General features: G+C 43.1%; 2 protein-coding genes and 2 long non-coding RNA genes across 9 annotated transcripts; 2 read left to right on the top strand and 2 right to left on the bottom strand.

Annotated features, from left to right (window-relative positions):
- Window positions 1-1502: 1502 nt before the first annotated feature.
- On the bottom strand, window positions 1503-3384 carry LOC114138800 (uncharacterized). Of its 2 annotated transcripts, none has more exons than XR_003594307.1 (2): window positions 2757-3384; window positions 1503-1748 (listed from the first exon to the last, which is right to left on the bottom strand). It is a non-coding gene; the product is annotated as an uncharacterized LOC114138800 (long non-coding RNA). The 2 variants fall into 2 exon arrangements; XR_003594310.1 differs by having other exon boundaries at window positions 2738-2832.
- On the top strand, window positions 2460-6199 carry rpp25l (ribonuclease P/MRP 25 subunit-like). Of its 4 annotated transcripts, none has more exons than XM_028008148.1 (3): window positions 2460-2714; window positions 3405-3520; window positions 5466-6199. In XM_028008148.1, the coding sequence occupies exon 3, from the start codon at window positions 5466-5468 to the stop codon at window positions 6078-6080; it is 615 nt and encodes a 204-aa protein (XP_027863949.1). In that variant the 5' UTR covers window positions 2460-2714; window positions 3405-3520; the 3' UTR covers window positions 6081-6199. The 4 variants fall into 4 exon arrangements, with proteins under 4 accessions (XP_027863949.1, XP_027863964.1, XP_027863957.1 ...); XM_028008163.1 differs by having other exon boundaries at window positions 3391-3520; XM_028008156.1 differs by lacking the exon at window positions 2460-2714 and adding an exon at window positions 2788-2867 and having other exon boundaries at window positions 3391-3520.
- A 2786-nt stretch (window positions 6200-8985) lies between these two features.
- LOC114138660 (gamma-aminobutyric acid type B receptor subunit 2-like) lies at window positions 8986-19514 on the top strand. 2 transcript variants are annotated; one of them, XM_028008046.1, is made up of 18 exons: window positions 8986-9486; window positions 9563-9733; window positions 10052-10153; window positions 10368-10433; window positions 11486-11674; window positions 11752-11985; window positions 13777-13837; window positions 13913-13993; window positions 15435-15585; window positions 15652-15784; window positions 16524-16622; window positions 16682-16801; window positions 17280-17390; window positions 17485-17697; window positions 18357-18506; window positions 18573-18633; window positions 18705-18774; window positions 19260-19514. In XM_028008046.1, exons 1-18 carry the CDS (start codon window positions 9403-9405, stop codon window positions 19405-19407), a joined length of 2244 nt encoding a protein of 747 aa, XP_027863847.1. In that variant the 5' UTR covers window positions 8986-9402; the 3' UTR covers window positions 19408-19514. The 2 variants fall into 2 exon arrangements, with proteins under 2 accessions (XP_027863847.1, XP_027863854.1); XM_028008053.1 differs by lacking the exon at window positions 16524-16622.
- Window positions 19354-20013, bottom strand: LOC114138811 (uncharacterized). Its single transcript, XR_003594313.1, has 2 exons — window positions 19615-20013; window positions 19354-19436 (listed from the first exon to the last, which is right to left on the bottom strand). It is a non-coding gene; the product is annotated as an uncharacterized LOC114138811 (long non-coding RNA).
- Between the last annotated feature and the right edge of the window lie 549 nt (window positions 20014-20562).

Below are 20562 nucleotides of genomic sequence, written 5' to 3'. Positions count from 1 at the left end.
GGGCGTGGTCAGGACGAGGAAACGCCCTGCTGCCAACTTAGTGACGTTTCCATTAGAAACGAAGAATCGTGGCTCGTTCTGCAGAACCGGCCCGTTAAACTCTGAGTCCATGTTCCTCATGAATCCCACATGATTACAGCTGAGTGAGGCTATCAATCAATGCTAACCACGCTAACTGTTCCTGCTCTGGACCCACCACCAGGGGGCGTGTCTGATTTAAACAGGGACAATATGAAACAAACATAAAGATCATTTGATGCTCTGATTATAGCACAAGCTAATTCCCATCTGCAGTCCTTTGACAAGTTAGAAAAAAGACAGAAAATACAACATCAGTTTTTCTAATCACAACACACACACACACACACACACAGTTAACGTTTACACAACTGGGCAGGTTTTAACTTTATTTTCAAGTGAGATTTGATGAATTGTGTCGTTGATGTAAGTTCATTTGTTCTCTTCACATATTTCTTCAAATAAAATTAATCTGCTGATGATTTTTTCCCTCCAAGAGTTTCAGGTTCAGTCAGTGAAGGAAACGTGAGGTTCTGGAACCGTTTTACAGATGGACTCGTTTTAAAAACTGCAGCCAGAAACATCAGTGTGTGGTCTAACGAGGGTTGAGACAAAGCGGTTCTGCTCCTGCTGGGACACAAACGCAGCACAAAATTCACTGGAAATTCAGAGGAAAAGTCAGCTCTCCCTCTGGTTAGTCATCACTGAACAATGATAGCTGTGTTTGAGCCAAACAGCGTTTTCAGGCCGGGACTGCTGCCTCAGGCTGAAATCATCCAAAAACCTTCAGAGGGGAAAACCAGAGCGATCAAAGCCCAAAACATCAATAATCACCACTGAGATCCATTAAGTTTATGAGCTTTTATCAGCAGATCCGTCTGAAACCCAACAGAACCACTTCAACGACCCGAAACGCCTCGTTAGATGCTTTCCTCACATCTGGCTTTCTGACTATTCGTGTCAGTAAAACATCGACGATCAGAACCGCATTAAATTTAAAACAGCTGGAAACGGATCCGGGTTTTTATACGAAAACAGAAAAACAAAAACTGAAGCAGAGAAAACATTTACACTAACTGAAGGAAATAAAACCTGCAACTAATGGGAAAAACTGGAACTGCATTGTGTTTGCAAAAACAAAATACTATTCAATCAATCAATCAATCAAATTATATTTGTATAGCACATTTCAGCAGCAGGCATTTCAAAGAGCTTTACATCATTACAAACACAGAATCACAAAGCAACATAGAATCAACAATCAAAACACGACATTAAGTGAAGTTACATCAATAAATTAGTAATTGATTACGTTTCAAATACAATCCTAAACAGGTGGGTTTTTAGTTGAGATTTAAAGGAAGTCAGTGTTTCAGCTGTTTTACAGTTTTCTGGAAGTTTGTTCCAAATTTGTGGTGCTGAATGCGGCTTCTCCTCGTTTGGTTATAACTATTATAACCCTAATATTAATCTCATTATGTTTATGTATTTTAATGCTGGGAAATATTCAATGTTAATATTGCAGGAGTTTTTTTGTAACTTTTTATCCGTCTACTGGTCCAAACGGACATCAGAACCACCATTAATGAAAACAATGAGCAAAGGAAACAAATCTAGGGATGAAAAAAGTGAGATTTATACTTTCTGATGATTTTACTCCCATGATGCTCCGTAAACGTCCACGAGTACGAAACAGGAAACGGCTCCAAGAGAGGTGGATTAATTCAAACCTAAAGGAGATAAAGACAGATAATACTGAAGCATCATAAAAGATTTTAAAACATCCGATCAATAAAACATAAAGTATTTAGATCAAGTGTCTGGATTATGATCACCTCAGATGTTACATTTCTTCTGTTTCATCGTCTGTATTTGTGTCTATTTACCTTTACTAGTGAATTTCATCAGAGGGACAATAAATTACATTTCTATCATTTCTATCTCTATAGTTTTCCAGTCACCAGCCAAACATTTGGACCAGGATGGAAAACCTGTTGTAAAACATTAAATTGCGCCCTCAAGCGGCGGCAAAGAGTCACTAGATCAGGAGAAGAAACCTTCAGTTTATAACCAGACTATTATTATTATGATTAGTAGTGGCAGTATTTTAATATTATTTACTTGTCTCTGTTCTTTCCTTCATCACAATAAGAAACATAAATAAAACTGAATGTTTAGGAGCCTTTTTTATTGTACTTTTTATTATTTTATTGTATTTGTTTTCTTTTTTATGAGGGCTGCACAGTGGCGCAGTTGGTTCGATTCCCGGTACGGAGTCTTTCTGCATGGAGTCTGCATGTTCTCCCTGTGCATGGTGGGTTCTCTCTGGTTCTCCGGGTTCCTCCCACAGTCCAGAAACATGATTGTCAGGTTAACTGGTCTCTCTAAATTCTCCCTAGGTGTGTGTGTGTGTGTGTGTGTGTGTGTGTGTGTGTGTGTGTGTGGTTGTTTGTCCTGTCTGTCACTGTGTTGCCCTGCGACAGACTGGTGACCTGTCCAGGTGACCTGTCCAGGCGACCCCGCCTTCCGCCCGGAACGTTAGATGGAGATAAACACCACCAGCCCTCCGTTTAGCTGCATTTCTGGCTCAAAACTACAAAAGCTAACGACAGTTTACGACAGCTACTGTCACCTTACGGCAGCGCCAACTGTCGCAACCGAAGTAAACATGTGGAGAGTCCAGTGAAACGTCACAGGTAAAAATATTAAGTTTTCTCACATTTCTTTGAGTAACTGACCGGAAGTCTGATGGTTTTTTTATGGCTCTTTGGAGAGAAGCAGGTTGATAACCCCGAACCGAACCCAGCTGCCGGTACCAGAACCAGGAGCTCAGGGAAACCGAGCCGCCGGTTGGTTTGAAGTCTTTTCAGCTGAATTTCTCCTGCAGGTTTCAGAAGGCGCCATGTCTTCCTGGAAAGCCTGTCGGTTCCGACTCGGTTCGGTCCGGTCCGAAGTTCAGAGAAAAATGAGTAGAATTTAAGGAAATCCCTGTAGAGTTCGATGAGCAGACAGAACCGGCTGGTTCCGGGCCAGTCCAGAGACAAAGAGGTTCGGGGCAGGTTTAGGTTCCCAAAGTACGGAGCGGGAACCACTGGGGGTCTCGAGACAAGTTTAAATGATTTTCAGAATAGTGATGTATGGAGGGCCAAAAGGGACAAAATTAATTACATAAATGTAGCATTAAAAAATTAGCATTAAAATTCATTTTCATCAAAGAAATTCATTTTAAAACTTGTATTATTTGACTTTGTATATTTAGTTTTACGTAAACAGAGGGAAATAATTATACGAGGTATCTGGCACCTTCATTTATTTCAGTCAGGTCTGGACTTTGACTAGGCCTCTTCAGCACCTTGGTTCTAATGTTTTCAGCCGTTCTGCTGTAGATCAGCTGCTGTTTGGATCCCGGTTCTGTTGACGACCCAGATGGAACCAGAACCACTCAGACTGGAAGTTGATCACGTTTGGACCTGAAGCGGATCATTTTGTTATTTTGTTTGAGGTGAGTACCGGGTCAGAACCGGGTCGGTCTGTAACTGGGCCAGGGTCCAATATGCCAACACCAGATGATTCATCATCATTAAGCTCCTCTGTGTGTCACATAGATGCTAGCATTAGCATAATTTGTGGTTAGCTTACATCCTAACAGCCATAGTTGTTTTTAACCATGGAGAAACAAACCAAACAAAATCAGAGCTGAATTTAGGTCGTATTATTTTAACTCGTTTAAAGTCACATCACCTGATAAATAGTTTGATATCTTATATTTCTCAGCAGAGACGTGTAGCCTCTGTGTGGCTACGTGTAGTGACGGTTCCAGTCAGCAGAACCTTGTTGCTCACTATGTCGGTTCTCCATGAATCCGTTTAAACGTTGATCGTCTGCATCAACATGGATTCAGGTGGAGGAACTCTTCCTGTTCTCCAGGTGGTGAGGGTTGGGGTTAGGTGAGCGACAGCTGGCGGTCAGAGCAGCTCGTTTCCTCTATGTCTCGTACGGTCGATCCCCACGGCAGCCATTTTGTTCTTGTATCTTTTTCTGCATTTCCTACCAAGATGGCATGTTTCATGTTATTTTAGGTGTACATACACTGCCTGGCCAAAAAAAAGTCGCCACCTGGATTTAACTAAGCAAATAGGTACAAGCCTCCTATTGGATAAGTGCTGCATAGGCGATTATCTTTCAGCTGGCAACAAGTTATTTAACCCCAGCTGATGCAATGAGTAACTCCTCATTTCTTAAACAACCATGGCAAAAGACACTTCCTGTGGTCGTGGAAAAGACGTTAGTCTGTTTAAGAAGGGTCAAATCATTGGCATGCATCAAGCAGAGAAAACATCTAAGGAGATTACAGAAACTACTAGAATTGGGTTAAGAACTGTCCAACGCATCATTAAAAACTGGAAGGATGGTGGGGAACCATCGTCTTCCAGGAAGAAATGTGGTCAGAAAAAAATCCTGAATGATCGTGATCGGCGATTACTTAAAAGTTTGGTCAAATCAAATCGAAGAAAAACAACAGCAGAACTCAGGAGTATGTTTAATTGTGAACGTAAAAGCATTTCCACACGCACAATGCGAAGGGAACTCAAGGGGTTGGGATTGAACAGCTGTGTAGCCGTAAGAAAACCTCTAATCAGTAAGGCTAACCAGAAAAAAAGGCTTCAGTTTGCTAGGGAGCATAAAGATTGGACTCTGGAGGAATGGAAGAGGGTCATGTGGTCTGATGAGTCCAGATTTACCCTGTTCCAGAGTGATGGGCGCATCAGGGTAAGAAGAGAGGCAGGTGAAGTGATGCACCCATCATGCCTAGTGCCTACTGTACAAGCCTGTGGGGGCAGTGCTATGATCTGGGGTTGCTGCAGTTGGTCAGGTCAAGGTTCAGCAACATTGTGGCCCAAAGAATGAGGTCAGCTGACTACCTGAATATACTGAATGACCAGGTTATTCCATCAATGGATTTTGTCTTCCCAAATGGAACGGGCATATTCCAAGATGACAATGCCAGGATTCATCAGGCTCACATTGTGAAAGAGTGGTTCAGGGAGCATGAGACATCTTTTTCATACATGGATTGGCCACCACAGAGTCCAGACCTTAACCCCATTGAGAATCTTTGGGATGTGCTGGAGAAGGCTTGGTGCAGTGGTCAGACTCTCCCATCATCAATACAAGATCTTGATGAAAGATTAATGCAACACTGGATGGAAATAAATCTTGTGACACTGCAGAAGCTTATTGAAACAATGCCATAGCGAATGCGGGCTGTAATCAAAGCTAAAGGCAGTCCAAGAAAATATTAGAGAGTGTGACCATTTTTTGGTGGCGACTTTTGTTTTGGCCAGGCAGTGTATTTGTCCTCATGCCAGCTTGGTGCTCTGGGGGGCCCCCTGGTGGTGCGAGCTTGACTTTACTCTGAATGGACCTTGGTTTGGTTCTGGTTCCAGATGGAGAACTACAGCCGGGCCCGGGTCGTGGAGCAGCCGTGCGTCTCTCCGTTCGCCGATCTTCCCGACACGCCGGAGGTCCGGGTCAGAGACGGCAGCAAGATCCGGAACCTGCTGCGCTTTGCCCTGAGCCGGCTGGAGGCTGGGCCGGGCCGGGCCCAGAAGGAAGGGGAAGAGGCCGGTTCTGGTCCTGGTCCCAGCCCCGCTCCGCCCTGCGGTCGGCTGCTGTTCAGCGCCAGCGGCCGGGCCGTTTCCAAGGCAATCACCTGCGCGGAGGTGGTGAAGCGGCGCCTGACGGGGCTTCACCAGCTGACCCGGCTGGCCCAGTCCACGGTTCTGGAGGTGTGGGAGCCTCTGGAGGCCGGCTCCGGCCTGGACAGCCTGACCGTCAGCAGGAAGCTGCCGGCCGTCTGGATCCTGCTCTCCCGGGAGCCGCTGGACCCGGAGCAGCCCGGCTACCAGGCGCCGGGGCACTACGACGCCCTGTGGGCCCCGGAGGGCGCCGGCGGGCCGGGCGCCGGGCTCCGCAGGAGGAGAGGAGGAGGAGGAGGAGGAAGAGGGAAGGGCTCCGGCCGACACACCGGCCGCTCCAGAGAGCCTGGCAAAGGACAGTAGAGGTTTCCATAACAACTGGACAGGAAGTGACTCCATGTTTGCGTTGACGTCCAGTTTGATGTTTTGACTTAATAAAGTTTAGCAGGAGAAAGTATTCACACCCCGCTAACTTCAAACCAGCCTGATTTTTACTGGGAAACTTTGTGACAAACTGGAGCTACAAATCTGAAAAGTGTGGCCTGCTTCTCCATTTTTTTATTTATTTCAAGTCCAGTTTCATGTTTTCTGTTCCATCATGATTTAATAAAGATTTACAGAAATCTATGAGAAAGTATTCACAGCAGTTGAACGACTCATCATGATAATAGTCGCGGTGACATCATAGTGACATCACTATGACATCACTATGACGCAAAATGCTTCACAACATCTTAGAGGCTTCACCAGCAATATTCACAGCAAACATTGACCCCCCTTCACTAAGTCTATTATGCAGAATTAAAAGAGCAATAAATCGATCATTCTTGGTGAGCAGCAGAGAAAAGTCTTTTTTTTTTTTTTCCCAATCACCGGCTGATGCTGATGATCTCTGGAGAGCTGCAGTATCACACAGTCAAATTATCACACTGACCACCATGGTGCCTTTGGAGCATCACAGACCAAACTTATTATGACCGGATCCCGTTTGGTTACAGCTCCGCCCGACGCGCAGCAGGACGCCCCGCTGATCAGGTGTCCTGGACAAATAAATCTGAAATTCATGATGTTTGATCCATAAAATCAGAATCTGAAAGGTTAAAGTCAGATTGGGTCAGTCGGATTTCATCCACCAGAACCTGAGGCAGAAACGGGTCAGGAGGTCAGGAGGAGAAAAGGAGGTTTGGTTTATGAGGAGCCCAAGATTAGATATTTATTTGCTAACTAATTATTTAGGTTTCTAGCTTCATATTTACCTAATATGAAAATTAGCTTGCTGATGAGCAGAAGTGGAAGTTCTGCTTCAGTTCTGTTGGGTTCTGCTTCAGTTCTGTTGGGTTCTGCCGGGCCATCTGGACCTGCAGCTGATCCGTTTATCTCCCAGCGTCTCAGAGGATTACTCTCAGGAGGATCAGCGCTCTGCGGCAGCATGGCTCGGTTTGGACCGCTGCTGCTCCTGGTCGGCCCGGCGCTGGTTCTGGCCGGGGTCCGGCAGCCGCTGCCCGTCCTGTTCATGGTGCCGGTCGGGTCCGGTGGGGAGAACCTGACAGCCAGCCTGCTTCCAGCCATCAGTCTGGCTCTGCAGGACCTGGAGAGACAAACGGAGCCGCTGGGGAAGTACCGGGTCCAACTGCAGCTGCTGGACTCACAGGTCGGTTCTGGACCGGTCAGTTCTGGGCTCACAGGTCGGTTCTGACTGGGTTCAGCTGAGCAGCTCTCTGTGATTATCTTTATCTGCTTTTGTTCCTGGTAGGTGAACGATATATCGGCATCAACATCGGAATTGGTCCGAAAAAATCAACCGGGCCGAACTCGGCTGATGTTTGTCTCCGTCTCGGTTCTGTTCCAGTTATTTGGACTTTATTGATGAAGAACTATGGCTGCTGAACTGAAGCAGAGGAGAAACACCAGCTGTGTGCTGAAATGTAGCCAACAGCTATAGTATTAGCAGTGGTTAGCTCAGTTCAGCTAATTAGTGGTTTAGCTAACTTTGAAAATGTTTAGCATATTTCCTCCAAGTTCAATTTATGGATGAATTCTAAAGGAATCATTTTTGTGTTATGTTGGTAGAGCACTTAGCACTAGCCTCCACTAATTGCTTTGTTCACATAGAGCTTTAGCATTACTGGAACTAATGGTTTAGTTAGTGTGTTAGCATTACTGGAACTACTGGTTTAGTTAGCGCATAGCATTACTGGAACTAATGGTTTAGTTAGCGCATAGCATTACTGGAACTAATGGTTTAGTTAGTGTGTTAGCATTACTGGAACTACTGGTTTAGTTAGCGCATAGCATTACTGGAACTACTGGTTTAGTTAACGCATAGCATTACTGGAACTAATGGTTTAGTTAGCGCATAGCATTACTGGAACTAATGGTTTAGTTAGTGTGTTAGCATTACTGGAACTAATGGTTTAGTTAGCGCATAGCATTACTGGAACTACTGGTTTAGTTAACGCATAGTATTACTGGAACTAATGGTTTAGTTAGCGCATAGCATTACTGGAACTACTGGTTTAGTTAACGCATAGCATTACTGGAACTAATGGTTTAGTTAGTGTGTTAGCATTACTGGAACTACTGGTTTAGTTAGTGTGTTAGCATTACTGGAACTACTGGTTTAGTTAGTGTGTTAGCATTACTGGAACTACTGGTTTAGTTAGCGCATAGCATTACTGGAACTACTGGTTTAGTTAACGCATAGCATTACTGGAACTAATGGTTTAGTTAGCGCATAGCATTACTGGAACTAATGGTTTAGTTAGTGTGTTAGCATTACTGGAACTAATGGTTTAGTTAGCGCATAGCATTACTGGAACTACTGGTTTAGTTAACGCATAGTATTACTGGAACTAATGGTTTAGTTAACGCATAGCATTACTGGAACTAATGGTTTAGTTAGCGCATAGCATTACTGGAACTAATGGTTTAGTTAGTGTGTTAGCATTACTGGAACTAATGGTTTAGTTAGCGCATAGCATTACTGGAACTACTGGTTTAGTTAACGCATAGTATTACTGGAACTAATGGTTTAGTTAGCGCATAGCATTACTGGAACTAATGGTTTAGTTAGCGCATAGCATTACTGGAACTAATGGTTTAGTTAGCGCATAGCATTACTGGAACTACTGGTTTAGTTAACGCATAGCATTACTGGAACTAATGGTTTAGTTAGCACATAGCATTACTGGAACTAATGGTTTAGTTAACGCATAGCATTACTGGAACTAATGGTTTAGTTAACGCATAGTATTACTGGAACTAATGGTTTAGTTAGCACATAGCATTACTGGAACTAATGGTTTAGTTAACGCATAGTATTACTGGAACTAATGGTTTAGTTAGCGCTTTAGCATTAGTTAAACTAATAGTTTAGTTAGCGCTTTAGCATTAGTTAAACTAATAGTTTAGTTAGCGCTTTAGCATTAGTTCAGTGAAGTTTTCAGCCAGCTTTGCTCCCTACTGAATGTTGATTATCAGCCATATCATATTGGATTAGTTATAAACGGTCAAAATTCTCAGTATTTTTGTTCCATTTTCAGACCGTTTTCATCCAGAAAAGCCTCAGCAGCTTTTCGGTGTCATTTTGTTCCAACTCTTCATCCTCCGGTGTGTTTACCCTGTTTTCCAGTGTGACCCAGCCAAAGCCCTGAAAGCGCTGTTTGATGCCTTGTGGGCGGGGCCTATGTACCTGCTGATGCTGGGGGGGGCTTGTCCATCTGTGACATCACTCATCGCTCGCGCTCTGCCGGCGCTCGGCCTCCTGCAGGTGCGCCGCGCCTCCTCATCGTCATCCTGTCGTGTTTCTGTATCGTCACCTGGTTTCCTGCTGTTCTGGGTCTCAGGTGTCCTTCGAGGCTCCGCCCCCCAGCCTGTCCAACAGGAAGTGGTACCGGCACCTGGTCAGCACGGCGCCGCCGGTCCGCGCCGTGAACCTGGCCACGGTGAAGCTGCTGCAGCGCTACAGGTGGAGGAGGGTCGGGCTGCTGACCCAGGACCGGCCAGGACTCGCTGAGGTGATCATGTGACTGATCACATGACCTGCTGACAAATTTACACTTCCTGTCAAAACAGTCTGGTTTTTCATTACAGTTCAGTTTTATTTTGATGTGAATTTCTGTCAAATTCAATTAGTTTTATTTAGTTTTATGGTATTTAGTTTTTATTTGTTATCACTAGAAATGAATCCATTTAAAAACAAAAACCTGAACATTTAAAAAACTGATGGATTGTAATGAAAACTGAAGGAGTTGCTGCGAACGTCCCTGTAGGAAACAGAACTAACCTGAGACCCAGCAGAACCTGACCCAGAGTCCGACCCGTTCTGTCTGCAGATGACCAGAGATCTGATCCGGCAGCTTCTGAGGGCCGACGTCCAGCTGGCCGCCGCCGAGCGCTTCTCTGGAGACGCCTGCAGCGGCCTGAGGAGGCTGCAGGTAGAACCGGGCCGGTCCAGGATGGAACCGGGCTGGGTCCGGGACAGTTCTGGGTCCAGGACGGAACCGGGCTGGGTCCAGGACAGTTCTGGGTCCAGGACGGAACCGGGCCGGGTCCAGGGCCACAGAACCAGGATGGCTCCAGGTCCAGGACGGTTCTGGTCCCGGTCCGGGTTCTGCGGCTCTTCACTTCCTTTCTGCTCCCGCTTCACAGGATGAAGATGTCCGCATCATCGTCGGACATTTTGAAGATGGTTCTGTGACGGACGTGTTCTGCTGTGTGAGTGAACTCCGAGTCCAGGTTCTGGTTCTGAATGTTTCACATGCTAACAGGGCCCGGCTATAAAAGACTGAAAGATTCAAGATGGCGGCCATTTATCAATGCACCAGAACTGCCAATATTTACCAAAGATGGAAACTTCTGGTGTCAGATCATTCACATTTGGACCATAGAAAACATATTTACTGATAATCTGATTATTTTTCAAGATGGCCGCCACGGTTGTGATGGATATTATTTTTTTGCGGTAAAATCTCCAATCAGATGAATGTGCTGGTGTCAAATCGCAGCATACATATTTTGAACCATAGAAATCAAACATTTCTAATTGGTCTTGCATTTCCTTTTTCTGTTGGACAAGTTTCAAAATGGCCGCCGTGGTTGTAATGGAGAATATATGTTTGCACTAAAATCCACAGTAGTTATTGCCAGTGGAGGACACAGCTAACCAAAAAGATAAATTCACTCTTTCATTAAACAAACGTCTTAGCTCATATGTTTAGCTAAACTGCTAAATGCAAAAGAATTAGCTCTGCTAATGCTAAATACATGCAATTAGTGTAAGCTATTGCTAAATCGCTAATCACGTTTAAAAAAATTTGTGTAAGCTAATGATAAACCGCAAAAGACAAAAAATGTGAGGATGCTAAACCTCAACTGCTAAACGCATAAAAATGTTAGTGCAAGCTAATGCTAAATGGCTAAATAGAATTTTTTTTTTTCAGAAATAGCTAAAGCTAACCGTTAAGATGACTGTCCTTCCAGATGACGGCTGGTGAGACTCGCTAACAGCAAAGTTCCCAGTTTCTGATTATTTTAAAGTTGTATTAACAGGAAGAGCAAAGTTGAAAACATAAGATGAGACAAAGTTTATCCAAGCTATAAAATGGGGAACCTTTTAAAATGGGGAAGTAATTGGTAAAAAAAAGCTCAAAGACGGCGTCCATCTTGAAATTCAGCAGGCTAAAATGTCTGAGGCTAATTCTTATCTAACCTCAAAGCAACATGCTGCCTGTAACCAGAACATTTGGACCCTGGTGACCTCTGTTCAGGCATTCAGACTGGGCCTGTTCGGACCTCGGTACCAGTGGATTCTGGCCGCTGGACGACCTTCTGGGTGGAGGCTGGGATGGCAGCCCTCCAGCTGCTCTGCTAGCAGCCTGCTAACGGCGGCGGACGGATCCTTCAGGCTGCAGGTCAGACAGCTCAGCAGCACCGACACGCCTGGAGTCTCCGGACGGGTCAGAACCTTTCTGCAGTGTGCTACCTGGCCCGGCTGGGATGCTGGCTAAAGGTTAAAGGTTTATCCCGTCCACAGACTCCTCAGGAGTACCTGGAGTTGTACCTGAAACAGCTGAACCAGGAAGGGTCAGAGGTCAACCCCCTCCATGCCTTCGCCTACGATGCGGTTTGGGTCGCCGCCCGGGTTCTGGTTCAGGTGAAGGAGACGGCGAGAAAGTTCGGCTCTCTGAGGAACGTCTCTGTTGGCGAGGAAGAAGAGGGGAAGATGCTGCTGGAGGCCGTGAAGAGCACACATTTTGAAGGAGTAACAGTAAGGACACACACACCTGAAACACACACCTACGACAGTGACAGGCTCCCATCTGCTTCCTTCATCGTCCACCTGTACCAGTTCTGCAGTGGTGGGCACCGCTAACTAAACAGCTAGCTTTAACGAAAGCTAATGCTAAAGCACTAACCCCACGTCGCAATTAGAACTTTACCCACATACTCATTAAAAAAGCAAAAGTTAAGAAAAAGCTACCTACGTAGTAATTAGCATAAGCTAAAGTGTTTAGCATAGGATAACAGTAAAGCACCACAGGTTGATTTTATACAGCGTTGTTCTTTACAAAAATAGCTCAACAGAAGGCACTGCTAAATGTTACATCAGAGTAATTAGCAGAAATGCTAAAGAGCAACACCAACAACTAAGTAATTAGCAGGAGCTAACACCAACACAGTAATTAGCAGGAGCTAACACCAACAAAGTAATTAGCGGGAGCTAACACCAACACAGTAATTAGCAGAAGCTAACACCAACACAGTAATTAGCAGGAGCTAACACCAACAAAGTAATTAGCGGGAGCTAACACCAACACAGTAATTAGCAGAAGCTAACACCAACAAAGTAATTAGCAGAAGCTAACACCAACACAGTAATTAGCAGGAGCTAACACCAACACAGTAATTAGCAGGAGCTAACACCAACACAGTAATTAGCAGAAGCTAACACCAACACAGTAATTAGCGGGAGCTAACACCAACACAGTAATTAGCGGGAGCTAACAGCAACACAGTAATTAGCAGGAGCTAACACCAACACAGTAATTAGCGGAAGCTAACACCAACAAAGTAATTAGCAGGAGCTAACACCAACACAGTAATTAGCAGAAGCTAACACCAACACAGTAATTAGCGGGAGCTAACACCAACACAGTAATTAGCGGGAGCTAACACCAACACAGTAATTAGCAGGAGCTAACACCAACACAGTAATTAGCGGAAGCTAACACCAACAAAGTAATTAGCGGGAGCTAACACCAACACAGTAATTAGCAGAAGCTAACACCAACACAGTAATTAGCGGGAGCTAACACCAACACAGTAATTAGCGGAAGCTAACACCAACACAGTAATTAGCGGGAGCTAACACCAACACAGTAATTAGCGGGAGCTAACACCAACACAGTAATTAGCGGGAGCTAACACCAACACAGTAATTAGCAGGAGCTAACACCAACACAGTAATTAGCGGAAGCTAACACCAACAAAGTAATTAGCGGGAGCTAACACCAACACAGTAATTAGCAGAAGCTAACACCAACACAGTAATTAGCGGGAGCTAACACCAACACAGTAATTAGCGGAAGCTAACACCAACACAGTAATTAGCGGAAGCTAACACCAACACAGTAATTAGCGGAAGCTAACACCAACACAGTAATTAGCAGGAGCTAACACCAACACAGTAATTAGCGGAAGCTAACACCAACACAGTAATTAGCGGAAGCTAACACCAACACAGTAATTAGCAGGAGCTAACACCAACACAGTAATTAGCGGAAGCTAACACCAACACAGTAATTAGCGGAAGCTAACACCAACACAGTAATTAGCGGAAGCTAACACCAACAAGATAAATGTTGCTGTTGGTGTTACTCAACTGAAAGTTTACCAAATAACAATTAAATTAACGTTTAGAATTTATCTGGAATATAATTTTGCTAAACATTTTCAAAGTTAGCAGAACGGCTAAATATCTAAATGTTTTTACCTTAAAGAACATGGTGATCTGACCAGAACCGGTCCAACGGGCCTTCTCCTGTCTGTCTCTGCCCAGGGTCCGGTTTCCTTCCGGAACGGCGAGAGAATGACGGTGATCGAGCTGATCCAGTTTCAGTGTGAGGAGAGCCGACCCGGTGCCGGTTCCGGTTCTGGCGCCGCACCGATGCTCAGCTCTGCCTGTTTGTCCTCAGGGGACAGCGGAGTTCTTGTGGGCGAGTTCAACACAAGTCACCAGCAGGTCCGAGTCCTGAACCAGCTGCTCAGGTTCAAAGGTCAGGACGGCTCCTCTATGCCTCCATAGCTCAGCTTCTGATCTATGGAGAGAAAATAGTCCCAAAATTATTACAGGCGAAGAACGCCTTTCAAAAATGTATGAACTTCTGGATCTAAAAATACTTTTTGCAGTAGCTGAACTCACAGTTCGCTTTATTTTCTCCAGATTTTATTTTTTAAAAATTTGACACGTTGCATTTGTTAAACACCGGCCAGCAGAAATGCTGCTGCTAACATCCGTTCATAGTGTCTGTGCAGCACCCATATAATTATTTTCAAAAAATTATTTGATTTTTTTTTCAAAATTATTTGGAAATAAAATAGTTTCAAGAAGAATTTTAAAAGGAACATCTATGTTTGCATACATGTTTGTGATAATTATGCAAACCTCATAAATGTTACTTCAACTTCTGTATAAACTTATTTTTTGATTGAAAAGTTTTTCAAAGTTTCACTTATGAAATGCATTTCTTACAAATTTAAATTATGAAACATTTTCTTTGCTTGTCATAAAGTTTATTTTGTAAATCCTTCCTGCCTCTCGGCCTGGAAAAGACGAGTTTCATCTGTTTCTCCTGGTTAAATAAATTTATTAGAATTGGTTTATTTCCACTGACTCAGTTCATCATAAGACAAGAGACACAACCAACATATTGTTATTATGATTATCATTGTTATTATTACTTAGTATGATTACTATTATTATCATTATTATTTTTATTATTATTATTATTATTATCATTATTATTATTACGTATTATGATTACTATTATTATTATTATCATTGTTATTATTATTATCATTATTATCATTATTATTACGTATTATGATTACTATTATTATTATTATCATTATTATTATCATTGTTATTATTACTTAGTATGATTACTATTATTATTATTATCATTATTATTTTTATTATTATTATTATTATTATCATTATTATTATTACGTATTATGATTACTATTATTATTATTATCATTGTTATTATTATTATCATTATTATCATTATTATTACGTATTATGATTACTATTATTATTATTATCATTATTATTATCATTGTTATTATTACTTAGTATGATTACTATTATTATTATTATCATTATTATTATTATTATCATTATTATCATTATTATTATTACGTATTATGATTACTATTATTATTATTATCATTATTATTATCATTGTTATTATTACTTAGTATGATTACTATTATTATCATTATCATTATCATTAATATTATCATTATCATTATTATTATCATTGTTATTATTACTATTATTATTATTATTATTACAGGTAAAATAAAACAAAAATAGCTGAATTCTGCTCTACATTCAGATGAATGTTTCCGGGTCGTTCCTGGTTCCCCGTCCCATTGATGGATGAGCAGGTCCAGAGGTCACTGTGTCCAAACTGACCCGGTTCTGTTCTGCAGGTCCGGGTCCGGCCAGAGACCAGACTCTGGTCCGGCAGCAGCCCCTCCGGGTCGGCCTCCTCCTCTACTGCGTCCTATCGGCAGCTGCTGTTGGAACCATCTTCATCACCCTGACGGTCCTCTGCATCATCATCATCGGCCGCTGGCGCTGGTGGGTCCAGGTCCGGTTCTGGGTCCAGTAGAACCTCCCAGAACTCAGCGGTCTGTCTGGTTCCAGGCCCCAGCGGCCCGGAGCTTCTCCCCAGGATGAGCTGCTCCTGCTGGGCCTCCTGCTGTCCTCCGCCTCGGTCCTGTTCTCCGGACTGGACCGGACCTCGCTGCCGGACCCGACGCTGGAGATATTCTGCTCTGTGAGTCCAGAACCAGAACCAGGTTATTCAAGTTATTATTAGTTATTCAACTAAAACAGATTGATAAAACATTTTAAGTGAAATACAGGAACCAAATAGTTTCTAAAGCGAAACCAAAACTGATTCTAGATAATTAACCTTCATTTGAGTTCATCAATCTTTTTATCGATCTTTTTGATCGATCTTTTTATCAGCCTTTCAAACTAACATCAAATAGTTTCTTTTTCACACAAACCGTTCACGGCAGCTGTCGGCTAATTACAGCTTATGCTAATTGCTAATGACATTATGGCATAATTATTGGTTGTCCAGCAATAATTGAATCTATTTTGTGAAAATGTTTCATCTGCTGAATATTCATTAATCACAATATTTTGACCTTTCTGAATTCTGCAGGTAAAAATTAACCAGAACATAAAAAACTACTAAAGCTAATCAATATAATACTGATCAGTAATAATAAAATAAAAACATTTTAATGACTTTTTATTTTTTACATTATCTGTTTTGTAGTTTCCTTGTTTTGTATTTATTGTTTAATTTGTTTGTTTAACTTTATTTTTATCCAGACAGATGAAAAAAAGCATTTGAGCAAAATGTGACACATTTATAGAAATATTAAATATTGAAAAACAAAGTAAATGAAACAAGAAGTTCAATTAAACCAGAAACTACAATGTAAAACCCAGACTGTTACAGTCCAGAACCAGAACCAGAACTCCTGGTTGCTGTGCTGCAGGTCCGTCTGTGGACTCTGTCGCTGGGTCACACTGTGGGCTTGGCGGCGCTGCTCACCAGAACCTGGAGGGTCTACTTCGTCTGCAGCGTCCGGCTGAAGGTAGGACCAGTCCGGGTCCAGCGGGTCCAGAGGGAATGCTGACATCTCTGTGTTTCCAGAACCAGCTGCAGGAAACGGGCCGCGTTCAGCTCTGGATCCTCCTTTTGGACCTGCTGGTTCTGACCTCCTGGCAGATCCTGGATCCGCTCAGATGGGAGGTTCTGCAGCACCGGCTGGAGGTGAGGAGCCTCCGGACCGGGCCAGAACCAGACCGGAGGCTCCAGAACGTCTGGACGTCTTCAGACGTTTAAAACGTTTTAACCTGAAAATAGAGAAACAGGAAAGTTTAGTTTTCAAAGTTGATTCATTCATTTAGAAATGTTAGTTTAAATATTTCATTAGAAAACTAAATATTTAGTTTGAAGTTAAATATTGAGTTAATTGTCTACCTCAATATTTATATTTAGGATACTAAATATTTAGTTTCTAAGCTAAATATTTCAGATTAAATATTCAGTTTCAGTCTAAAAATCTAGATTCTAAACTAAATATTTAACTAAATATGTACTGTAGCTTACCGAGTAAATATTTAGTTTGAATACTGAGTTAGTAAGCTGCTCAGTATGCTGTAAGCAAACTAAATATTCATCTAAACAGTAGTGATATTTAGTTAGTAAACTAAATACTCTGACATCCTGTCTGTGAGTTTTTCCTCAGGACTCGGCGGCTGATCAGGACGTCGTCATTCAGTCGTTCTCTGAACGCTGCAGCAGCGCCAACATGGAGCTGTGGCTCACTGCCGTCTGCGGATTCAAAGCTCCTCTGCTGGTCAGAACCTCATGAAACCATGACAGCACACAGGAAGGAGGCCCACGCCGTTTCCATGGCAACAGATCAAACTAACCCGCTGGTTCCTCCTCAGGGTCTGGGCTGCTTCCTGGCCTGGAACATCCGGGCCGCGGCGGTCAGCGGTCGGCTCCTGGCCGTCAGCATGTTCTCCCTCACCGGGTTCAGCGCCTCCGCAGCGGCGGGGTCGCTGCTGACCTCCAGTGACCCCGCCGCCCAGTTCTGTCTGTGCAGCATCCTCATCCTCAGCTGCAACCTCTTCATCCTCATGGGCCTGTTCGCTCCTCAGGTGACTACAGCTAGCTGGGTTAGCCCAACGCGCTAATCATGGACAGCTAACGCTACTGCTAAACCGCTACACCAACGCGGTATTTAGCTGAAGCTAATGCTAAATGCTAACCATACATAATAGTTCCACTAATGCTAAACCAGTACTGAAAGCTAATGCTAAACCAGTACTGAAAGCTAATGCTAAACCAGTACTGAAAGCTAATGCTAAACCAGTACTGAAAGCTAATGCTAAACCACTACTGAAAGCTAACGCTAAACCACTACTGAAAGCTAACGCTAAACCACTACTGAAAGCTAATGCTAAACCAGTACTGAAAGCTAATCCTAAACCAGTACTGAAAGCTAATGCTAAACCACTACTGAAAGCTAATGCTAAACCACTACTGAAAGCTAACGCTAAACCACTACTGAAAGCTAACGCTAAACCACTACCGAAAGCTAATGCTAAACCACTACCGAAAGCTAATGCTAAACCACTACTGAAAGCTAATGCTAAACCACTACTGAAAGCTAATGCTAAACCACTACTGAAAGCTAATGCTAAACCACTACTGAAAGCTAATGCTAAACCACTACTGAAAGCTAACGCTAAACGCTCCTGGTTGTTGAGCTTCGGCTTCATCCTGCTGCCACATTTTCTGAACCTTTTGTTTCCAGGTTTTCTGCTTGCTGAGCAGCAGCTGCAGCAACAGCAGCTGCAGCAGCGGGGAGCTGCAGCAGGTGGAGCTGCAGGCTGACGCTGCAGAAGAAGCGGGTGTTGAGCGTCTGAGGAGGAGAAACCAGGAGCTGCGGAGTCAAAGCGGCCAGGTGAGGGCGCTGCAGGTGACCAGCTGAAGGCTCCAGGTGTAACTTCGTCTCCTCTGGTTTCCGCAGCTGGACGTCCAGATGGAAACCATCGCCATGGAGCTTTCTGCCACGCTGCAGCAGGAAACGGGTACCAGCTTCGCACTCGCCCACAGGAAGCCACGTTTCTGCTGCTAACCCGAGTTTCTTCCGTTTCTTCAGGATGTGGAGCAGCGCCTCAGCTCTGCACGGCGAGAACTCCAGCTGAGGAGAACATCAACTCCCCAGAGCGGTGAGTGGAGCATCATCATCGTCATGACAACGCTCACTCTTTTATCACAGAGCCGCCATTTTGTTCCAGTTGCTTGGAGCTGGTGTTCCTCAGGGTGGCGCGCTCGGACCACTTCTGTTCCCAGAAATACATTTCTTCAAAACGTTTCTCAGCTCCTGATAACTGTTTCCTATTTCCTGTTTCTGAAAATACAAACGATGTTCTCAACCTTCAGCTCTCCTAAAATAAATCTTTTCCATACGACTAAAACTGACTGAATTTGACCAACAGCTTAAAACAGATCAAATAAACCAAAAATGTTTTCACTTTCAATTAAACAAACACAAATTTTATCCCAAAACCAAATTAAAATTGTGACCAATCAGTGAACGATGTTTCAGAAGAGCAGCAAATCAGACAGACTGTGCAGCAAGCACAGGGCGACAGTGGAGAACAGGTTCTGATTGGTTCCATTTGACCCGGTTTGGTTCTGTTTGGTTCTGCAGTGTCCGGCGCCGGCTCTCCATGCAGCTGCCCATCCTCCATCACTCCTACCTCCCTGTCGTCGGCGGCGTCCGCTCCAGCAGCTCCAGCCTCTTCGGTGAACAGGAAGTGGTCGCTCCCCGCCATCAGGACCACTTCCTGTATAGCTGAGGACAGGAAGCTGAGCAACCAGGAACTTCCTGTGGGACAATAACAGGATGAATATGAACTGTTGTTGAAATATTTAGACAGAATAAATTATTTTCCTTTGATTGTCATTATTTTGTAGAAATCAGTTTTCACTTCATCATGAAAGGTTTTGCCAAAAGAAACAAATTTAGTTAATGAAGAATTAATAAAAGCAACAAAAGGTCAAACCTGGATGTTTCTTTCATAAACTTGTTTACCTGAGAAAATAAAGTCTGGAAACGACCTTTGATGTTAAAGACGAGAGTAAATGTTGTTCCAGGCTGAAGGTCTCAGTTCTGATCGTTTCGTCTCTTTGCTTTGGCAGCAAATCAGGAACTTCTGGACTTATAACATCCAACCAAAGTTTAACTCTGAAAACTGCTCAGAACAGGAACCAGAGCAGAACCGGACCAAAACCAGAACCAGAGCAGAACCGGACCAAAACCCTCTAGCGGACAGGAGTGGAACTGCAACCCAAACCTACAGCAGATTTATGCTAAACTAGTTTAAAATGAAATAATCTGGATTATTCAGCCTGACATGACAGAAAAACAGATTCATTTAACAAAGTCGTGTTATTCATTCATTTATAAATACGAATTTAAAACCAAATAAGTGTTTCATATACAAATCAAATATTTAGTTAAGCTAAATATTTAACTCCATACTAAATGTTTAGTTTCCTAACTGTTAGCAGAGTCACCCTTCAGCACAGCGTTCAACGTGACAACATGAGACTCACACAGGTTATGGCTTTCGTGTTGAACCCTCTTTGCATGAAGGACACACCTTTTATTGTACACGAGTGTTTTCAATTAGACAGGTCACGTGATGTGACTCACAATAATCCAATAATGATAAAAACAACAAATGAGAGCACAAAAACATTCATACTGTCAACACTAACTAAATAGTTAGCTAGTAAAAGCTAAATATTTAGCCAAACGTTAAAGTTAAGAAGCTAGATCTTTTAACTAAATATTTAGTTTGTAAATAAAATGTAGTTAAAACGCTACATATTTAGCTTAACTGAATCTTGGTTAGCATGCGAAATATTTATTTTCCAATCAAATATTTAATTCATAAGTTAAATTTAGCTTCTGATGTAAATATTTAATTTAAAGAGAAAAATTTGGT

Source organism: Xiphophorus couchianus, chromosome 3 (assembly GCF_001444195.1).
Source record: "Xiphophorus couchianus chromosome 3, X_couchianus-1.0, whole genome shotgun sequence".
Taxonomy (NCBI): Eukaryota; Metazoa; Chordata; class Actinopteri; order Cyprinodontiformes; family Poeciliidae; genus Xiphophorus; species Xiphophorus couchianus.
This window is presented reverse-complemented; position numbering and strand designations above follow the sequence as displayed.

Bases quoted from the DNA above. Each gene is read 5' to 3' on its own strand.
- rpp25l (XM_028008148.1), top strand. From the start codon at position 5,466: ATGGAGAACTACAGCCGGGCCCGGGTCGTGGAGCAGCCGTGCGTCTCT.
- LOC114138660 (XM_028008046.1), top strand. From the start codon at position 9,403: ATGTACCTGCTGATGCTGGGGGGGGCTTGTCCATCTGTGACATCACTC. The intron at 15,586-15,651 runs GTGGGTCCAGGT...GTCTGGTTCCAG, and splicing joins ATCATCGGCCGCTGGCGCTG to GCCCCAGCGGCCCGGAGCTT. The intron at 18,775-19,259 runs GTGAGTGGAGCA...TTGGTTCTGCAG, and splicing joins AACATCAACTCCCCAGAGCG to TGTCCGGCGCCGGCTCTCCA.